At 45.0% G+C, this 20,291-nt stretch overlaps 1 protein-coding gene across 1 annotated transcript in view; it reads left to right on the top strand.

Moving 5' to 3' along the window:
• LOC138526811 (sulfotransferase 2B1-like) overlaps window positions 1–20,291 on the top strand; it is a 387,634-nt gene that overhangs the window by 358,818 nt on the left and 8,525 nt on the right. The window contains exon 5 of the mRNA XM_069637513.1: window positions 12,953–13,047. Within this exon, the coding sequence (XP_069493614.1) occupies window positions 12,953–13,047 (95 nt within the window). The remainder of the gene's footprint in view (window positions 1–12,952; window positions 13,048–20,291) is intronic.

Genomic DNA, 20,291 nt, shown 5'->3' with positions numbered 1-20,291 from the left:
AAGAACAATCGATACATACAGATATTGCAGCAAAGCACCTGGGAGACATGTCCACCCAGACTGCTGAATTGCATGGATTGTTGCTTGCATTGCACCAAGCAGACTCAGAGAAGCCCACACTAGCGGTCTCAAATTCAGATTATATTTTTAGGGCCTATAATATGGATTTGCATTGATGGATTCAAAATTACTCTAGAGACATCAGGCATAAAACTATTGCTTCCAGACAGCGCTGGAGAAAAGTTTGGGACCTTAAACAGACTCACCCTTTACTATGGCTGATGCACACAAGAACACATACCAAAAGGCACATTCATAGCATTGGCAAGTATGCCAAAGAGCACACAGTGAGAAAAACAGTACCAGCCATAACTTGCTCAGCAACTGCAATGGATGAGGAAATAAAATTGTTGGGTATTCTACCCAGGCCAAAAGGCTTTCCAAGTAATTACATTTCTGACATTGAGAATAACAAAGCAATAGATACAATTGCTATGAAAACATGAGATCCTAGTCAAAGATTAATCCCCAGTGGAGAAGATAGGGACAGGATAATTGCTGCCATGCATGCTGGACTTGCATCTAGCCATTTTGGAGTTACTTCAACCACACAGCTGCTTCCTGATAGGTAATGGTGGGCAGGTTTAAGACAACAGGTTAAAGTATACATAGCAAACAGTGACACATGTGTGAAGATGACTGTGGATCACTGCAGAAAACCAAGAGAAGCTCCTTTAAAAATGGCAACCTTGCCTTTTGAGATGCAATATCTATCACATAGGACCACTACCAGCAATAGATAAGTACACATATATTGTAGTAATAGTGGATTCTTGCGCTAGGTTCCCACGACTGACTCCTCAGAAAAGAGCAGTCTGCTGCAAATCAGTCATACAAGCACTCCAGAGTGTAGTAGCCATGACAGCAACTCAAACATTGCAGGCTAATAATGGTCCAGCATTCGCAGGGCGGGCTCTGAGAAAAGCATTAGAGGCTTGGGGATCAGAGCTGCACTTTATTGTAACCAGTTTCTCCCTGAGACAAATGAGGTTATAGAAAGGGCAAAGCACTCCATAATGTTGTGCCTGACTAAATGCATCCTTTTGGCGGTTAACCGGGTAGACCGTGTGCCTCTAGTGATCAGAAGTGTAAACAATTTACCACACCAGTCTTTATGCAGCGGTAAGACTCCACTGAACTCCTGTTTGGAAGGAAAATGTTTATGCCTGATCTGCACACTTTCTCCAGCCCTCTCTCTAGACATGAACAACTGCTGGTGACAACACCATCCAAGTGGAAGATGCAGAGGCCACCCCTGAGGAAACCCTCAAAGCAGGAGACTGAGTGCTGGAGAAGATCCATGACAATACTCTGGCCTTTTCTATAGACCGGCAGTGCAAGTAATCAGACTGAAAGGTTCCTGAACTGCTGTCTTGCTCGCAAGACCACCCAAGAGAGACACCAGACAAGTTTCTGAGGATCACCTGAAACCTGCTCCCGATGGTTACTAGGATGTTTCCATGCAATCATCTTCTTCCAGTTGAGGAAGAAGGAGAAGAGATGGAGATCCGACAAATGATGATGATTGGCGTGCAAGATGATGAAGAATATGCACACTTGACTACAACTCCACAATCTAGGAAAGTACTGTAGGTCTGCCAATTTGGAAGCAGAAAGCCTTGTTGGTTTCTAAAATGATGAAAGTATTTTTTGGGACAGACTTACCGAAACGGTTTTACATAAATTCTAGCAGTTTACTTCATTCTGCTGTATTTGAGCCTCACTGTATTTCTCATATGACTGATTTGGGGCATTTTTTTTAGCAAGGTTTCCACTCTCCCTGAAAGCACAGAAGTTGTTTAAAAGCCTTTGAGTTATTCATACACGTGAGAGACAGGAGAGCTTCAGGAGCCAGGAACTCCAGCCTCAATACAAATGTATCCTCCAACCCTGGGTCCCTTGTGGATGCCATTGTTTAAAACATTCAAAGGCCAAGCCAAGCAGCTGCAAGTTCAAACTTTTTCTGTGATTGATGAATCCAGAGTGTTTGCACCCAGTAATCCTGTATCCAGAACATATAGTGAACTGTTAAGAACTAGGCTGCAGACATTTCTGCAAAATGCTTTGTTTGAGCTTTTGATGATATTGAAGATCTCCATGAGATGGGGTCCCATGTGTGTTCTGTGAGATATTACAATGCCTTTTTGTCTGTCAAACGTGAGCACATCCTGTGGCCCAGATATACTTTCCGGGAACACTCTGCAGTACCTCTCCAAACCGATAGTCCTGAATTCCTAGCACAGTTTCCATATATTTCACTGAAGCCATACCAAGCAGTGGATTACAAGTTTGAAAATCAGTATAAGTTCCGACTAGAGCCAGATAATGAACAGTACATGTATGTTGCAGGTTCCATTGTGTCTAACAGAAAAAACATTTTAAACATGACTAGACAAACATGGCCGGAAACAGTCCCTCTTTGGTCCACTTGGGGTCAGCAAATATGGAAAATCGAAGATGTTCACAAGTTAGACATGGCATGTAGATTCCCACATTTGATGTCGTTTTTAAATTATACACAGTTGCAGACCACTCGCAGTAATAGTAACTTAAGCTTCTACTCTGCATGGACAAGGGAAGAAGATGAGTTCTGCAGTGCGTCATATAGAAATGAAAATGAACACAATGGCACCAGGCATATTACCTATGCATCAGGGTATCCTGTATTGTGGGCTGTTCAGGCAAATTAATGCAATAAAAGAAAAACAGGAACCAGCATGCTTGGAATTCCCATAACATTTCCCTCACACAAGCTACATCAATAGGTAAGCTGTGTTAAGAAATGCTTTCACAATCTCCCCTGAATGAGGTTATGCAATCTCTAGATCATTTTATATAAGAAAAGAATTGGTCATCTATAATGCAGACAGCTGCTGTTCTGAGGCGCATACAGAGGGGCGTGTCACGAGATCAGCTACCTGTGCCACCTCTGACACTAAAATACCTTGTGAGGTGGAACAAGCGTCAGTAACAGGTAGAACTTACAGTTGATCACAAGCAATAATGCAAATCATGCAGACCGAAAGGAGTCCATCCATCAGATACTAATGATCATGCGCTAGAGAGGGGCTTCTATGCGCTAAGGAATGTATTACAGATGTAGTAGGATTGGTGCAAAATGACCTGTCTATCATTAGAAGTGACCAAGAAGCAGCAGTAAGTCTTTCTGTTGTAACAGACTTTCGAGATGCTCTTAGCAGAGAAGTCCCAGATTGGAATGTGATTTCATGACCAGAACAGTTAAATGCACGTAACTTGTCCATGGTTGCAACATGCCAGGCAATATCAGGCTCTACCTTTTTGTTACTTAGTGTACTTACAGAAGTTTTGTGGCATCATCTGCATGTGCACCGGGATTAACTAATTGGACTTTGCATACTGTTTTAAATATACCCTTTGAAACTATACGTTCCATGGTTTACCAGGAACTACATTCCTGGGGTAATGTGCACTTTAGTAATAACATTTGGATTAGGGAGGACTGTGTAGTGCCTTATTCACATGTTTGTGTTTCACCTTCAAGTCCTGAAATAACACTGTACTCATTATGTAAATGCCAAGGTTCCACCCGCATAGTTTGTGCGCATGCTGCACATGTAAATTCCTGTGAAAATAACACTGAATGCATACTCCATGTTACACCAATTGCATTTTTCCACAGCCAAGTAAATAGTGTATCAAATGGCTCATATCTTGTACAGTTCAGTGAATCCTGTTATAATGTTAAAATGGGAGTACCAACCCTGGTCACTGTAAGTACACAAGTTAAATGTTGTGGGTTTATTTAGAATCCACCCAGTCCATCACAATTCAGATTCCTACCCTGGCCAAGCCACAAGTTAAGGCCCTTACAATTTCCAAAACTGAGCTTGTATTTGGCATGCCTACAAATATTTGTCTAAGAGTGTGCAGCAGTGAGGAGTCTTATCTCGAAGCGATCTCCACAGTGGCCAAACTGACTGCATCTCTCATAGCCTTTAAAGATACAGTGGAAGAGGCCATGCACTCTTTAATCGACAGCTCACGGTTAACAGGAATAAATCCCGTTTTCTCTTTGGTCACTGTGGTTGCTACAAAAACCCTATAAAAGGCCTGACCGCGCTCAATGCAGTAATTTGACACTGACTTATTCGCCGATTGGTTCACTGTGTGGACTGCTGCTAATACTTGGACGTTCTCATGTATGCAGCTTTAGACACTGAATCATGAATGTCTGTGACCTGCAGCACCTTGAGGCAACTTGTTTTTGGTTGAGAGCAGAACTATGCAGACATCCGGGGAACCAGAAATGTGTGCAATTTCAAAAGCATTTTATTTTTTCATTGATCAGGAACAAGTCAACGGTGTTAGACATTGCCGGATGGATGGTATGGATGGATGGATGGATGGTATGTTCCAAGGAGTTGCTTCTCACCAAGAATGTAGGGGTCAGAGTATAACTAAACAGAATTGCGCCTGGCAAGGTCGACTCTCCAAAACCTGTCCAAGCACAGAGACGTATGTCCAGAGGGATCCAGAGATTCTTTAGCTGAGTGTTCAACTGTGATTTTATTGAAATCCCTCCAGCCGGCAAGGCTCACCATGGGAATTGGTCAAAAAGACTGCTCAGGTGACGAAAACGAGGGTTAGGTCTTCCATGAGACCAATGCAGCAGCAAGTGGAACAGACGCAAAGCCTGAGTTAAGCCAGATACCAGATGACACCTGCTTTCTCTCTAACACTGGGCCCCAAAGAGCCGACAGATTTGAGACAGGTGATGGATACTTCTGGTTGCAGGAATGCCTAGCATAGCCAGTCGATGCCCATGTCCTTGCAGAAAGCTGTGATGCAAATTCTGTTTCCATCACTATTTTGCTTTCTGACACACATCAAGAGACGATTAGTAAGAAAAACTGAATTCAGAAAGCCTGAACTATTGCGGAATCCCCCAATTTTGGAAACACAATCTGGTTCCAATGAACTAAAAATATATCACATTGTACCTCAAGGCCCATGTTTGAACACACGCCATACTATTGGATGACCTCTACCTACGCATCACTGTGCGTGGCAGAGCAACTCATGTATTGGTCTACCTCAAAGATCACCAATGTAAACTTTGGACAACCTACTCAAGCATCCATAAGCTCAAGGTCACATTACAAGGCTTGTTGGTTCAGAAAGTCAGGAGCCAATTTGTGCTGGATGTTCATTTCTAATGGGTTCTTAAAAAATCCCACCCCTCTTACCTTGAAACTATGGCCAGTAGTAGGAATTGGAATTAATCTGAATACCTCACTTTAAAACATGTATTAATTTATGTTTTTTCTTATCTATGTCCAGTAGTAGATTTGGAATTTAATCTGAGTACCTCACATTAAATACATGCATTTATTTATGTTTTTTCTTAGTTATGACCAGTAGTAGGAATTTGAACTAATCTGAACAGCTCACATTACATACATGTATTCATTTATGTTTTTTCTTAGCTATGACTAGTAGTAGAAATTGGAATTATCTGAATACTTTACATTAAATACATGTATTCATTTATGTATTTTCATTAGCTTTGGCCAGTAGTAGGAATTGGAATTAATCTGAATACCTCACACTGAGTACATGTATTAATTTATGTTCTTTTCTTAGCCATAACCACTGGAAGGAATTAATCTCAACTCTTCATGTTAGACACATTTATTTATGTATGTTTTTCTTAGCACGTATAATATTTCTAGGTGCTCAGGTATGCACACTGCAGCTTATTTATCTCTATATGCGGTAACTATGAATCACAATTGCTACAATGTTCATGCTTTTATTTGCACAGTATTTTTTCATGCTTTATTTTGTCACAGTATTTATTTGCAAATATAGCTCCTAAAAGTGTCAAGAGTTTCAAAGCACTACTCTGATCTATTGCCAGCTTTCTTGAGGGGGGTGACATGCATCAGGAACCAATAGCAATTTAAGACAGCTTTCATGGACCACATAACCTGTGCACTATTAGGATGGGGCCAACACTTACGGGCATACTTTAAAGGAGCATACATATGCTATGTCTTCTCAGCGCTATAACAAAGCATGTGTGAGACAGGGCCCCAAACTTGCAAAGTGTTTGTATGTACTCCAGTTTAGCTAAGAACAAGGAAATGGTGTGTTTCCTGTTTTAGCTGGCAGCGTAACCACAAGAGGTCAGTTGGCAGCTTTTAGCAGTGCACGGCTTATTGTTATCCGCTACACTCAAGAACCGGAAGTTGCCAGTTGATGCAAACATTTGCGATGAGCACTTTCCAAATATACAAATCTGAGTGCCATAGTTTAGAGAGAGAAGCACCTGATAACATTTAAGGAGATTTAACATTTTGATACAGAAAGCCTTCTAACATGCAGAAGAACGTGATTCTGTAATATTACAAATTTCTACCTTTGATAAAGAAAGTTACACGGCTGTTGACTCATGGGAGGCCAGCAGACTTGCCTGTGCTTTGAAGTGAGAGGGGCTGGGTAGAAGGGAAAGACACACAGCGAGGTCCAAAAAAGCAGATGCCTGTGGATTCTATTTCCTAAGACCTGAGTCACAAAGGGATTCCCCCACTACCATAAAGTATAATGAGAGGTGTGTAGTGCAGTGTAGCTTAGCAGGAGCTATGTGTGAGGCTATGTTATGTCTGCTTTTGCTCTAGCTTGTTTAATGATGAGAACCACTCAGAAGATAGGGGATCATATGTTCCAGACATGAATGATGACCAGGGGTCAATTGGCGCAGCCTTCCAAGAAGTGCCAATAAGGGAGTTGTGGTCACGCCTAAACCACACACAATCACAGCAAGCTTCTCAACTATGAAATAGATTGCTTGATGTTTCGGACATGGGACTCTTTCAAGACAAATAGCCACAACTTGGTCAATAAAAAGTATGTATGGATTATCTACGGAGGGCCGGGAGGATAGCTCATGGGCAACACGTTAGTCTTGGAAACACAACAACGCAGAGCAACCAAGGTTTGAATCCCGGTCCTGTGCTTGGAGACTGGTCTTTGGTATTAAGTGCGTTATAAAAGATTAATGAATTAATCTTTGCTTGTAAAACTGACACATCATATATATGCAGCACTCAAAATTAAGATTGGATAATCAGGAGCTACAAGCAGCTCCTTGGTATCCAGCAGTAATCAGTCACCAGGAGCTTCCACTGGGGAATGAGGAGCTAGTACATAGCATTATGCAAATCCAACTTCCACATAAAATGTAACATATCATTGTATCATCCAATGTGTATGAACCCTTATGCTTTAAATGTCATATAGAAGTGTCATAATGTTTCTCGGTTGTCCCACATGCACATTTTTAAATTCACATAGTTGTGTTTGTTTGGCATCAGTTGGCCTTGAGAGACAACATTAGCTCCTGTTAACTGTTGGCGTTCAGATAACCAGGTTCCTCTAGACTGTAAGCAGAGCTCCCAGTTCCCATCAATTTAGAACCCTGTATACAGGACTGTATGCCTGCAAATGGGTTAATACTTTAAAAGAACACCAACACCCAATGTGATTTTTTTCCTTCCAGCAACACTTTTCTTCCATCAACGCCTTCCACCAGTGGTTCCCAGTAAACGCATAACATATTTTTTGTGCACATACAGATTACTAATGAGGTCCTCTCTATGGAAATACAAGCAATAATGAAACAAGTAAAACAACTCTGTCTTGATGTAAGCCATGCATATATTAATGTCAAAACAGTTGTTGACATTTGGATTTCACTGTAGGCTTGAATACTGGTCCTCCATTTGGTAGCTGCTTGTTTGCATTTAATAAATATCCAATTCAGATGTCACTGCTAGCCACATTATAAATACATTTCTCAGCACCTCAAATCTTATTTGGTCATATTTGCTGTTTAACACCTCCCCACCCAAGCACTGGTGATGGGACCATACTCCTGGCAAAGCTTCAGTCAAAAAATCACAGGCCTAACATTTTGAACACCTATGCATACATTTCAAATTCACGTTAAAAATGGATGTGTGTACTTGGGTGAGTTGCAAGGTAAATTCTTGTGTCTGCCTTTTTTGACGTCTAAATACTAAATATATGGCAGACTAGTCAGATTTTCAAGGTTCTCAGTCTAAGAAGGTCTTTCGGATTCCGTCAAGGAAACGCAACAGCGATACAACCGTTTAAGAACATTCCTGAGGCTCTGCTGCTGCTATTTGTGTAATGTGGTTTTCAGCATTACAACTGTCCTAACGGGCTTTCCTGGCAGCAGTGCTATCAACAGACACGGGCACAACCTGTCCAACGGGGGTGCCATGTTCCTGTAGGCCCCATGCACAGCGTCTCTCAGCGCTTGGGAGTGGCTCTGTTGTCAGGCAGGCAGGAAGGTGAGATGGTGGTTACCTCACTGGTGGGTGGGCGGACAGACTCCCTTGACCTGGAGATGTCAGTGGTGGTCTGAAATACAGACTCTCAGGAGTCAGAGGTGGGGGTGCTTCACTGGTTGGCTCCCCTTAGCCAGCATTAGTGGCCATAACATCAGTGGTTGTTACCTGTGGGCTCAATGGTTGCTGGTGTCGTGCTCATTGGACAATGGATCCAGACTGTGTCTTCCATTTGTTTCCAGGCTACTTGCCTTTCTGCGTTCTGTATCTCCGGACAAGTCAGCAATGTCTGGAGCGGGGTACGGACTTGCAGGAGTTCCGGATGTGCTGGGGCCTTCCTGTCTGCCCTGTGTGTCTCTTGGGAGAAATGGGACATGCTGTAATTTTCTTTGCTGGACTGTTATAGAGTGTGCATCACTTGTATACGTATTCTGAGCCAGCTACATGCAACTCCTGAAGAGATGAGTCAGGACATGACACATGGGGCATCTTGGATTGGCATCCAGGGTAACGTGCTGGGTGGTTCTTTTGAATGGCATAGATTGGGAATTTGTTGGATTGCAGCTGAGTGGTCTTGTGGAACTTTGAGCTTGGTCATGCTCATGGTTGGCCATGTACACGGGTGTCACCCAGCACGTTGTTGGTGATCCAAAGTGTTGTCACCAGTGAGGTGTGCTTGGACCAGTCATGGAGTGACCCTTTGTTAGCGGGGATCATATCACACACAGGGCTTTTTCCTAACGCACTTTAGCATCTGTAGTCTGCACATCTGACGTCCATGTGGATGGTGCATGCCGAGTTGACATATGTTCAACATATGGCTGTTTGGCATATTGGATTGTCAGCTTGGGGCCTCAGTGGCCAGCCTGCATTGAGGCTACTTGGGTGTGAGAGTCGCTGTCAATGGTGCCTAGGGATGGACTTGGAACCACACTGACACTCCAGGATACAGGAAGCAACATGTCACAGGCAAGTGCTCTACATTTACAATTGGTTATTTCTCATTGCAAACTCTCTTTTCAGGGAATCACCTGCTTTGGGACCTAGATACTGATCCGAATGCCTTGATTGGGTTAATTGTGCACGCGCATTGCCTGCCGCAGGCTCTGCAGGGTGACAGCAAGCATAAGGCTTGCCATAGAATTAAGGTCTGAGCATTGCCTTAATGGCCACATTTCTATTCACATGTCTTTTCTTGGTTGGCTGCTCCAAGTTCCGCCGCTCCAACCCCCTCAAGGAAAGGCATTCTTAAGGAAATGTTGGGCTTGGGGCACAGACCAATTTGGTGCCCGACCTGAACCAAAGAAATTAGGGGCTCAGATCTCTGGTTGTCCAAAGCCCTCCTTTGGTGCAATTGCAACTCAACCCTGGTATTAAGGGTTTAACGGTGCCGTAAAAGGTGTTGGCGCCGTTAAACCCTTCACACCTGATTACGAGGTCCCTTTGCGGGACCCGACCTTAACGGCTGGTTTTACCAGCCGTTAAAGTAGGGTGCTGCAAAGGGACCTCGGTGCTAATTACGGTACCGCAATTTGCGGTACCGTACTTAGCGCCTTCCCCAGTCCCATTGAGCCCTATGGGGCGAAAATGGGAATGGGGAAGGGCTATGGTGAAATGGGGAAATACCGCCCCGCCAACCTTGGAATGGGGCAGTATTTCCCCATTCCACCATGGCGGACTCGTTACAACACCGGTACCAACCATGGTGCTAATAGCACCATGGTTTAGTGCCGGGGTTGTAATGAGGGCCATAGTCTGTTTTACCAGCCGTTAAAGTAGGGTGCCGCAAAGGGACCTCGGTGCTAATTACGGTACCGCAATTTGCGGTACCGTACTTAGCGCCTTCCCCAGTTCCATTGAGGCCTATGGGGCGAAAATGGGAATGGGGAAGGGCCATGGTGAAATGGGGAAATACCGCCCCGCCAACCTTGGAATGGGGTGGTATTTCCCCATTCCACCATGGCGGACTGGTTACAACACCGGCACAAACCATTGTGCTAATAGCACCATGGTTTAGTGCTGGGGTTGTAATGAGGGCCATAGTCTGATTAAGTGAACTGTCAGGTATTGAAGTAAGCATGGGAACTCCCTTGAATAGCCTTACTGGAATCAAAATAATAAACAAATGGCATTTCGAGGGCATGTTTAGCAGTCTATGATGAGAGTACCCGTGTGCTAGCATAGATAAAGGGCACATTTGAACACCAAGAAGTTAAACAGGCTGTAGCATAGACGCAAATCAGTAGCCATGTGAATAATGGTACACATCCGCAAGCATATGCACAAAACTCAGAGTAGGCATTGCAAAGGCCACATACCAGAGTTTATGTTTTAATTCATGAGTTCAGAAACCACACAAAGCTTAATGTCCTTAGCATGGCTACAGGATACTCATCGGGAGCCATGAGAAAGGTACACATGCTGTACTGCAAATTGAGTACAAGGATTAGGAGCTATAATGGAAGTACACACAAATAGATCATAGATGCTGGACGCGCAGTAGCAGCCTTGCAGAATGTAAAAGTGCTCGAGCATGGAGACAGGATGCAAATTAGAAGCAACCAGGAAGGTACACACACTATAGCATAGATCGAGGACACGGATTAGGAATGACCAGGAAGGCGCACGTATCTGCAAACCGGAAAGTTATCGTAGCTTGTTTGTCTGTCATAAATGTAAGTCTGCAAGTGCCAGAATACCAACTGATGTGAGCATAAAAATCTCATCTGGGTTTTACAGATTTAAAAACCCACAACAAAAGAAACTGCACGATAAGATCTGTGAAATTAGGACCCAGCCAAAGAAAGAGCATGCAATAGGCTAAACAATGCCACCCGGCTATCACTGATGGCAGCACTGTACTGCATATTGTGATAAGATTATCTGTCCAGGATCACACTATCATCCGGTGGCAAAGCCGGGTTATGAGTTTCCACACTTTGGTTCCATTGTCTCCATGTGGTACCTAATCCTCTCTGCCGACAAACTCATTGTGTTCCCCATTGGGGGTACCCACTTTATATTCCTCATGATTGTACAATGTTCGTTTTTATGAATTGTGCTTCCTGGTGTTGGTACATTGTTTTGTGACACGCCTGGAGTTCGTTCTTATACTCAAGGTATCCGCCACAGAAAGAGGAAAGGATGAGTCTTTCTAGCTAGGATTTGGATCTGTAAACTGGCATATGATCTCAGATCTCTGCAACACATGCTTAACACACTGAGCTACATATTTTCGGAACCATCTTGACACTCAAAATTATGAATATGCATTTCAAATTCAGATATTGCAGGTGATCAATGTATCCCCAAAGAGGGTGAGAGTGTTAGACACTTTGTGCGACATTGAAGGTACAAACTGTATGTACTATAGTGAACACTGAATGTGTTACAGGATTAATCAAACAAACAGGCAGCAGGCTTAGTACCTCAGCAGCAAACTGTACAACATCTTCACATGTTATTTATTTTATACAAAATCTAAATTGACTTCGTTTCCGCAGGCAGCCAGGTGTGACCCCCACCAGGGGGAGCGCCCTGGGCACGTGCCACTTTGTGGAGAATGTTGCTGCCCGTTTCCTCCCATGATGTTTGGTGCAGGGGCTTCACTGTACCTCCTCCGGTGACAGGCTATAATGGTATGGAACCTGGCCTTGAGGTCATTCCACCTTTTCCATAAGTCCTCACAGTCCCAGGAAACTGTCCCCATAGCCACCACATTGTTGCACATTTTGTCCCAGATGGCTGTGCCCCTCTGAGGTGTGGTCTTTTTGTTCTGGCCTCTAAACAGCTCGCCTGCCTGTCCAGTACATGCTCTGCCAGCACAGCACTGCATTTTGGTGTTCTGAGCCGTATTCTCGATACCTTGCATTTGGATTTTTTGGGCAGACATGATTTGGCCATCTTTTGGCCTCCGATGACACTTGCAAAAGGGTGACTTTGCATTAGTTGGACTTTTCAAAATGGCTGCTGCGCAGCTTCCCATTTTGGTTGTGATGCTATTGGCAATCGGTAAGGTCTTTGGTGCTAATTCAGCAAGTTGGAATTACTTTTACAACTACGTCGATTGGTGCATGGTCAGGGCCTCGGAATATGGCACTAATTCTGCAGACCTCTTTGGTGGTAATGTTATTTCTGTCTGCAGAATTAATGCTGTCAGATTTATAACGAGCCCAATATGTAGATGTTTCAATTCAGTTTTACATCTGAAGGTGCTGGGGATCAGCTTGGACGCACATTAGTCACCACCTGATGTCTTCAGAGGACTGACACCTGTTATAGATTAGTTGTGCCCTTGAAGCAGAAACCCCCAGAATTAAATTGCTTCAATCTGCAGTATTAACCCAGTTTTTGGTTAAGTGAGTGTCCTGGTGTATTGCCTGCTTGCATTCCTCTGAATTCCACGTGAAGTCGGCTAAGCCTTGCTGTGGGGTGTCTAATGGCAAACAATATCTTGGAGTTGCACATGCGCGTCTCAAGGCATTCTGGAGTTCCTCACTCTTGGAAACTCACCACTCTGCCCTTCTCTCTTTCAGTCCTCTACGGCAGCTGGTTTGATCACGTGAAAGGCTGGATGAAGATGAAGAACGAGGGCAACTTCTTCTACATCACCTATGAGGAGCTCCTGCAGGTGAAGTGTGGGCCAAACCCGGAACTCGCTATTATCCATAGGCACTTATTACCTGTCCCTAGTTATACATATTCCATTAATATGGTAACAATGGCACCTCCTTTAAAGCAGGGCGTATCCATCGCGAATCACTATATACCAAGTGATATCAGTTTATTAGTCGCATATTCTTGCTTTGTACATGAACCAAATGAGAGCATGTCTTTCAGCTTGTCAGCCTTTACAACATCCTTAATCATTTCTACAACCTCTGTCTAGGGAAGATACTAATAAGGTCAGCCCATTACTCCATCTGACATGGGGTATGATTGTACACAGAGGACATAGAGGGTGGTCATGGGATTTATTTTGGGAATGGCCAACAGTATACCATTATATTTCTTTGACTTTGATAATCTAAATAATCTAAGTGCATATTTTGGAGTGACATGGGTTTCTTGAGCTTTGCTGATCTAAATATTAATCAGTGTTTTGCTTTCTTAGTAAGAGCTGCTGGAGCAAAATTGTGTGTATTGGTTTACTTGTGTCAGACAAGCTCTCTTCTGATTTTCATGCGAGTTGGATTAGTCTGGTGCTCATTTTTCTCCAGGCCATAATTTGCTAGCAGCGAGCTGTTGTGTTAGCAATGCAACGTTAATGGCTCCCTGCTGCAAAATGTTGGTCAATTGCAGCCAGAATGCAAAAGTGCAGGGCAAAAGACGGTGCACAAATGTGTACGCCGCCATTTGCCATGCACTTTTGCACTCTACGTTCAAAATGAGTAAACGCTGCCTGCTTGCAGCATTTACAATTACAATTAAATGCTGCTTGCCATGCGTGCATGACAGGCAGCGTTTACAATGGATTCCTATGGAGTTCACCCGCTTTATGCAGGTGCATAAAACTGGAGGGCTCCATAGGGATCCCCAACATTTGCACCGGAATGAAAATGCATATCAGTGCAAATGCTGGGGCATTTGTATGAAGGAAAGAAAGGGAGGCGGCGGTAGCACAAGTTGCTTTGCGCCCCCCCTTTCCACAATAGAAATAGGTTAAAATTAGCTGTGACATTAATGCTTGGCGTAAAAGACTTAGGGCCTCATTACAACTCAGGCGTTAAGGGTTAACGCCACCGTTAACCCTTAACGCCTGATTCTGATTTTAACGCCTGATTCTAACCTGCCATGGTGCTAATTACGCCACCGTAATTTACGGTGGCGTAATTAGCGCCTTCCCCACTCCCATTATGCCCTATGGGGCAAAAATGGGAATGGGGAAGGGAAAATGGGAAATGGGGATTTACCGCCCCACTCACCTTGGAATGGGGCGGTAAATCCGCCATCCACCATGGTGTAAACGGAGTTTACACCATGGTGGTAAAGTTGGTGCACTTAGCACCAAGGTTGTAATGAGGCCCTAACAAGGCGTTTACGCCACACGTTTATGTTACGGCTCATGAGAAAATGAGCTCCTCTATGTTTTGCGATTGAAAGGAAACACAAATTAATACAATATTTAACAGATATTCAGAAATTAATTTTAGTTGTAATATGTTGTGCATCTGTGAGAAACACTGGATAGACGTTTGCTGTGGTGACTAGAGTTCTAAGTGAAAGTGTCACTTCTTGCAAAGTATGATTAGTTTAAGTAGTGAAGCAATGCTACAGGTGCTGTTGGTACAATCTAATTTCACACTAATTTGATTATGGCCATGGTGTAACAGGTGTTATTGTAAATTTGTTCAATACAAAAGAGGTGATGGCTAGAAGGTTTGGAAATTATCCCAACCGCTGGCATTGCTCTGGGCAACTTTCCAGACGATCGTTCTTCGCCTACCAAGCCATTACAAAAGGGGAAAGACCGAACTGCTTGGTCACATCCCTTCTGCAGGAGACCACATGCCTCCCCAGACATGTTTCAGCCTCATTAGGCCTCGTGAGTGAGGAGTAGCTTGGGTTTCTATGCTCAGCAGGCACGGGACCCACGTCTGGGCATACCTGTTGCCATTTTCGTAGGTCTTAAATGTAAAGTACAAACCGTAAACCATTGTTTCAACCTGCTCAAAATGTTGCTGTTTGGGTCTTTTATCTCATCGGTGGGCATCAAGTTCTCTCACGCAGCATTTTTCAGCATGGGTTGGTGCATTTATTAGAGCTTAACCAATAATTTCCCAAAATGAGAAGCAGCTGAGGGAGAATGAATTTGTGGTTTAGCCTGAGATTGAAAGCCGTGTGAGCATGCACTCCATTTGACATGCTTGGATAGTCCCTGCTCTTTTTGATTTCCCAATTGTCTGCAGTCTGGACAGTTCTAAAATCTTCCTTCCAGCATGGCGATGTTTAATGCAGTTCAGTGCATAGTCACCCTTTCACCTTGCGTGAGGTAAGACACTGTGTAAACCTGCCAAAGAATCCTGTGATTCTCAAGAAGGAACAACAGATTTCAAATAATACTGTAATTAACCCTTTGTGTGCTCTTAATTAATGCAAATATGCTCTATAAAAGTGGTCTTATTTTGTTACAAGCCATACATAAATGTGATGATTTTGGAATGGTGGGTTGGGATAAGGAACATGGGGGTGATGAGTATGCCATGCACAATTCCCAGAGACCTGAAGTCCTTTTGTAGGCAAACAGAGTAAGGGGGCAGAGTTATTGTAGTCCAGGGGATAGTGTCCGTGCACAGATGGGTCTCATCATCTTGGATTTTGACAGGAATCCCAAACGTCCAGGCCTCCTCCTCTCTTTCTGCAGACAGAGCACTCTGGGTAAGACATCAGAAAGCAAAGGACACGTGTTACAGCTGCCAGGACTAGACCCTTTCAGCAGGCTTGGTATGGACCAATCCATTGTGGCGTTTGGGCAGGTCCTCTCCTTAGTTGAGTCATCTGAAGGATTCATCTGGAACGTACTTTGGAATTCAGCCTAATCCAATGTCCTCCTCTGCCAGAGCTGTATAGACCAGTATCTCCAACCGAGAGGCAAGCTCTTCCCCCCCAACAATCCCGGGGGAATATTACGGGTACCTGCTGTGGCCCAAGGGCTATCTGCAGAGTAAACACTGGACACACATCCTGATCCTTGAACGTGAAGGATCCCTGTAGGTGCCCTCTGGTGACCGTCTTGGCATGGAAGGGAAGAATGAAGATGTCTCTTGCTTCCTGTATCCTGGCCTGTGTCCCCAGCAACTTAGTAGCCCAGAAGAACCCAGAGAATATATTGTACCTCAAGCCATCTAAGTCCCCATAGTCTGCCTTTTTAAACTCCTCTTCAACATCATTGCCTGTGAACCGCTATCAACCCTGAGTGCCCTTTTTCTTAAAGACTCCATTCTCTGACTTATCATTTACAGGGGTGGGTTAAAGTGTATTGATAGCTTAATTAAGTACTCTAATTTTATATATAAATAATGTTGTTTTGATTGCTTATGTCCCAGCTCACACCTCTTCTGAAGAGACAGGCCTGCTCTCGGCCCAGATTAGCCAAAGAGGGAAAGGTGGTATATTTGTCGGTCAGTGCCTCTTTCACCTGCTTGATTGAGATCACTGTTGGTTTAGTAGTAGTGTGGGGCAGAGTAGGAGTTTTATTTTACTGCTCATCCCTGTGCACCTCCAGAGTGGTAGACATTCCGAACACTCCAAGATATAAACACCACATGCTCCCTGCGGCGATGAACCTAAAGCAACCTCAAGGGATGCAGAACACGCATCTGTTATGTTATGTTATGGTATTTTGCATTTATATAGCGCCTTATATACCATTGGTATGGTCTGAAGGCGCTGGTAGGTTGAACGCCCTTGGGAACCGAAGTTTAGGTCAGTATAGAGAGTAGAGAGAGTCTAAAAGGTGCGTGTGTGCACCAGGTATGTGTGCAGCTGGTGCGGAATTCAAGTGGTAGCTGCTTCTTAGCGGTAGGTGTGGTGGTTGAGAGATCAGGAGTATGTGTTCGGTCTGGCCGGCTTTATCCAGAATGAGTGTGGCTGCGTTAGGCCTGAGGAGGACGCCTGGCTGGGGGGTGTAAAACCAGCAATGTTTACATAGAGTGATTTGGAGTGAGCGTGAGAATGTAGATATGAGAACAGTTATACCGAATGGTGTCATAGTATCTCTGTGTTCTAGTTGAGTGGTGGTGTAAGGGAGAGAGTAAGCGTGGGGTGTGGTATGAAGTATGTTTTTCAAATGTTCCCTTCATTCCAAGGCATAATATGTATGTCACACAGTTCCGTCCGGGTAGGTTCGTTCTATGCATTTTGTTCGCTCTACAAACCCATCTGCTCCATGCGTTCATCGGCTCTACATACTCATCAGTTCTGTACACTCATCCGCTCCACTCATTCGTTACACACACTCGTTCGTTCCACACACTCGTCAGCTCCTCATACACTCGTCCGCTCCAAATACTCCTCTGCTCTAGACCCTCGTCCGCTCCAGACCTTCGTCGGTTCCAGACACTCGTGCGCTCCAGACACTCGTCCACTCCAGACACTCGTCCAGTCTACACACTCGTCCAGTCTACATACTCGTCCAGATTAGACACTCGTTCAGTCGACAATGATCATCCGGTCCACCTACTCATCGGCACAACATACTACTAGTCGGCTTGACAATAGTACTCGTCTGCTCCATATGTCCACCCATTCCACACACTTACCTACTCTATATATTTGTCCGCTCTATGCAATCATCTGTTACGCACATTCATCTGCACCACACATTTACCCGCTTCACACACTTGTCTGCTCCACATATTAATTCGCACCAAGCACTCATTCGCTCCACATACACATCCACTCCTTACACTCATCCACACTACACATTCACTTTTTCGCTCTCCACACTCATCCACTCTCGACACTCATCCGCTCTCCACACTCCTCCGCTCTACACACTCCTCCGCTCTACACACTCCTCCGCTCTACACACACCGTCGCTTTACACACTCAGTCGCTTTATACACTCAGTCGCTTTATACACTCAGTCGCTCTCCACTGCTCAACTACATCGGTTCATTTTTCACTGATTCATTCATATTATCCGTTTGTCTTTCTAGTTTACATTCGAGTTTATTTGGCGGTCCTTTCTCGCTTCAGGTAGTTTGTTGGGTAGGTATTATTGTGATGATGCTAGCTTGGTTTTAGGGTAAGAGCCAGGTTTTCAGTAGTTTGCGGAAGGACATTAAGTCCTCAGTTAGGCGGATGTGGGGTGGGAGTGAGTTCCACAGGGTTGGAGCCAGGGCTGAGAATGATGATCCGCCTAGCCTGACTGAGTTCGTCTTGGGAATTACCAGGAGACTGGCTGAGCTTGATTTTAGGGTGCGAGTGGGATGATAAGGTATTAGTTTGTCTTGAAGATATTGAGGTCCAGTTTTATGCAGTGCTCGATGGGAGAGGCATAAGGTTTTGAAAGCCACCCTACGGGCTACTGGAAGCCAGTGCAGTGTTTTAAGAGCTGGCGATACGTGGTATCTTGGACCGAGCGAAAGTAGCATTTTGGCTGCCGCGTTTTGTGCTCTTTGGAGTTTATTCAGTTGGTAGGCGTGGATTCCGAGGTAAAGGGGGTTCCCGTAGTCCAGTCTGGAAATAACGATTGATTGGACAGCGGAGACTCTGTTGAGAAATGAGAGGTATGGAAAGAGTATGGAAAGGGTTTTAAGGTGGTAGTGGCAGGACTTTGAGACATTGTTGACTTGGCGCGAGGGTGTTAGGTCGGAGTCCAGGGTGCACCCAAGATTTTTCACTGTGTTGGAGGGTGTAGGTGAGTTGCCCATGGCAGGTGGCCAGGGTAGTGGGTGAGGAAGAAGATTGGTGTTGCCGCAAACCATGATTTCAGTTTTGGAGGGGTTTAACAAGAGGTGGTTTTGGGTCATCCAGCGTTCTATGTTAAGGAGGCAGGATGCCAGGTCGGGTCGGGAGTTGGGTTTTGAGTTCAGGAATTTTAGAATTAGTTGAGTGTCATCGGCGTAGTTGTAACAAAGGATGTTGTGAGAACGAATTATTGGTGGGAGGGTGATCAGGTAGAGATTGAACAGGAGGGCGGATAGACACGCTCCTTGAGGGACTCCCGTGTCGACTGGTCGAGCTTGGGAGGTAAAGCTGGAGAGTGTCGTTATTTGGTGCCTGTTTTTGAGGAATGAAGCTATCCATTTAAGAGCGGTTCCACGAATTCCTAGGGAGTGGAGGCGGTCTAGGAGGATTGAGTGATTGATCGTGTCGAAGGCAGCGGATAGGTCGAGAAGGATTAGAGCGGCACATCCCGCAGAGTCAGCTGTCATTTTAAGGTCGTCCCAGATCGAGGTTAGGGTTGTTTCAGTTCCGTGACGTGTTCTGAAACCTGATTGGGCGGGGTCGAGGAGATTGTTGGCTTCGACAAAGGCATTTAGTTGAGAGTAGGCGGTTCGGTCAATGAGTTTGGCAAGGAATCTGGTGTTTGAGATTGGTCGGTAGTTTTTGGGCTCGAGAGGGTCGAGCGAAGCTTTTTTAATTAGAGGTTTGACATGTACCATTTTGAATGCTTCGGGAAAAATACTGGAGGAAAGGGAGGCATTTATGATAGATCTTGCGTGTTCTCCAGCGCAGGTGGAAGCAAAAATTTCTTTAAGGGTTGTGGCTGGACAGGGGGGATCCAGATGGTTTGCGGGCAGATAGAAGTTTGAGAAATTGTTCTGGTGATATTGGACTAAAGGATTCGAACGTTGGTCGGGTAGAGGTTGCAGCTGACGGGCTGGCTGGTACGGGTGGAGGATTGTCGGTTGGCTGTAAGAGAGTCAGTTTGGGCGAGCCGAAGGTTTTGCAGGTTTCGGGCGGGGTTGGGTGGCTGTGTGTGATAGGATGATCGGGTTTGGGGTGGGGGATTTGAGGATGGTGAGTGGGCGGTTGGGAGTTTCAGTTGCAGTTGAGGAGAAATCGAGGGAGAGGGGTTTCAGAAAGGGAGAGGTCAAGGGAGAGGGGGGCGATTGTGGGAGAGAGTTGGTGGGTCGAGACAAGGGAGGCGAGGAGAGCAGAGAGGTTGAGGGGGACCAGGAGCGTTTCCTCTTTAGTTTCTTTGCAGCGACTGGTGTGAGAGAGAGGGTAGGGGGGTCAGAGGGAGAGAGGGAGGCAGCTTCGGTTCTCGCTAGGGCTAGGTGCGCAGTTTTTAGGGAGGGGAAAGGGTGCAGTCGGGGGGGAAGATGGCAGGGGTATGATGGCAAGGCGGGGGGTGGGTGATTGCAGGGTGGGGTGTGGTAGTGAGGGGAGCGGGCATGGGCGGTGCTGGCGGGTTGGCGGTGT

Source organism: Ambystoma mexicanum, chromosome 1q (assembly GCF_040938575.1).
Source record: "Ambystoma mexicanum isolate Mex_15411 chromosome 1q, UKY_AmexF1_1, whole genome shotgun sequence".
Classification (NCBI taxonomy): Eukaryota; Metazoa; Chordata; class Amphibia; order Caudata; family Ambystomatidae; genus Ambystoma; species Ambystoma mexicanum.
The sequence above is the reverse complement of the archived record's forward strand: the minus strand, read 5'-3'. Positions and strand labels throughout refer to the sequence as shown.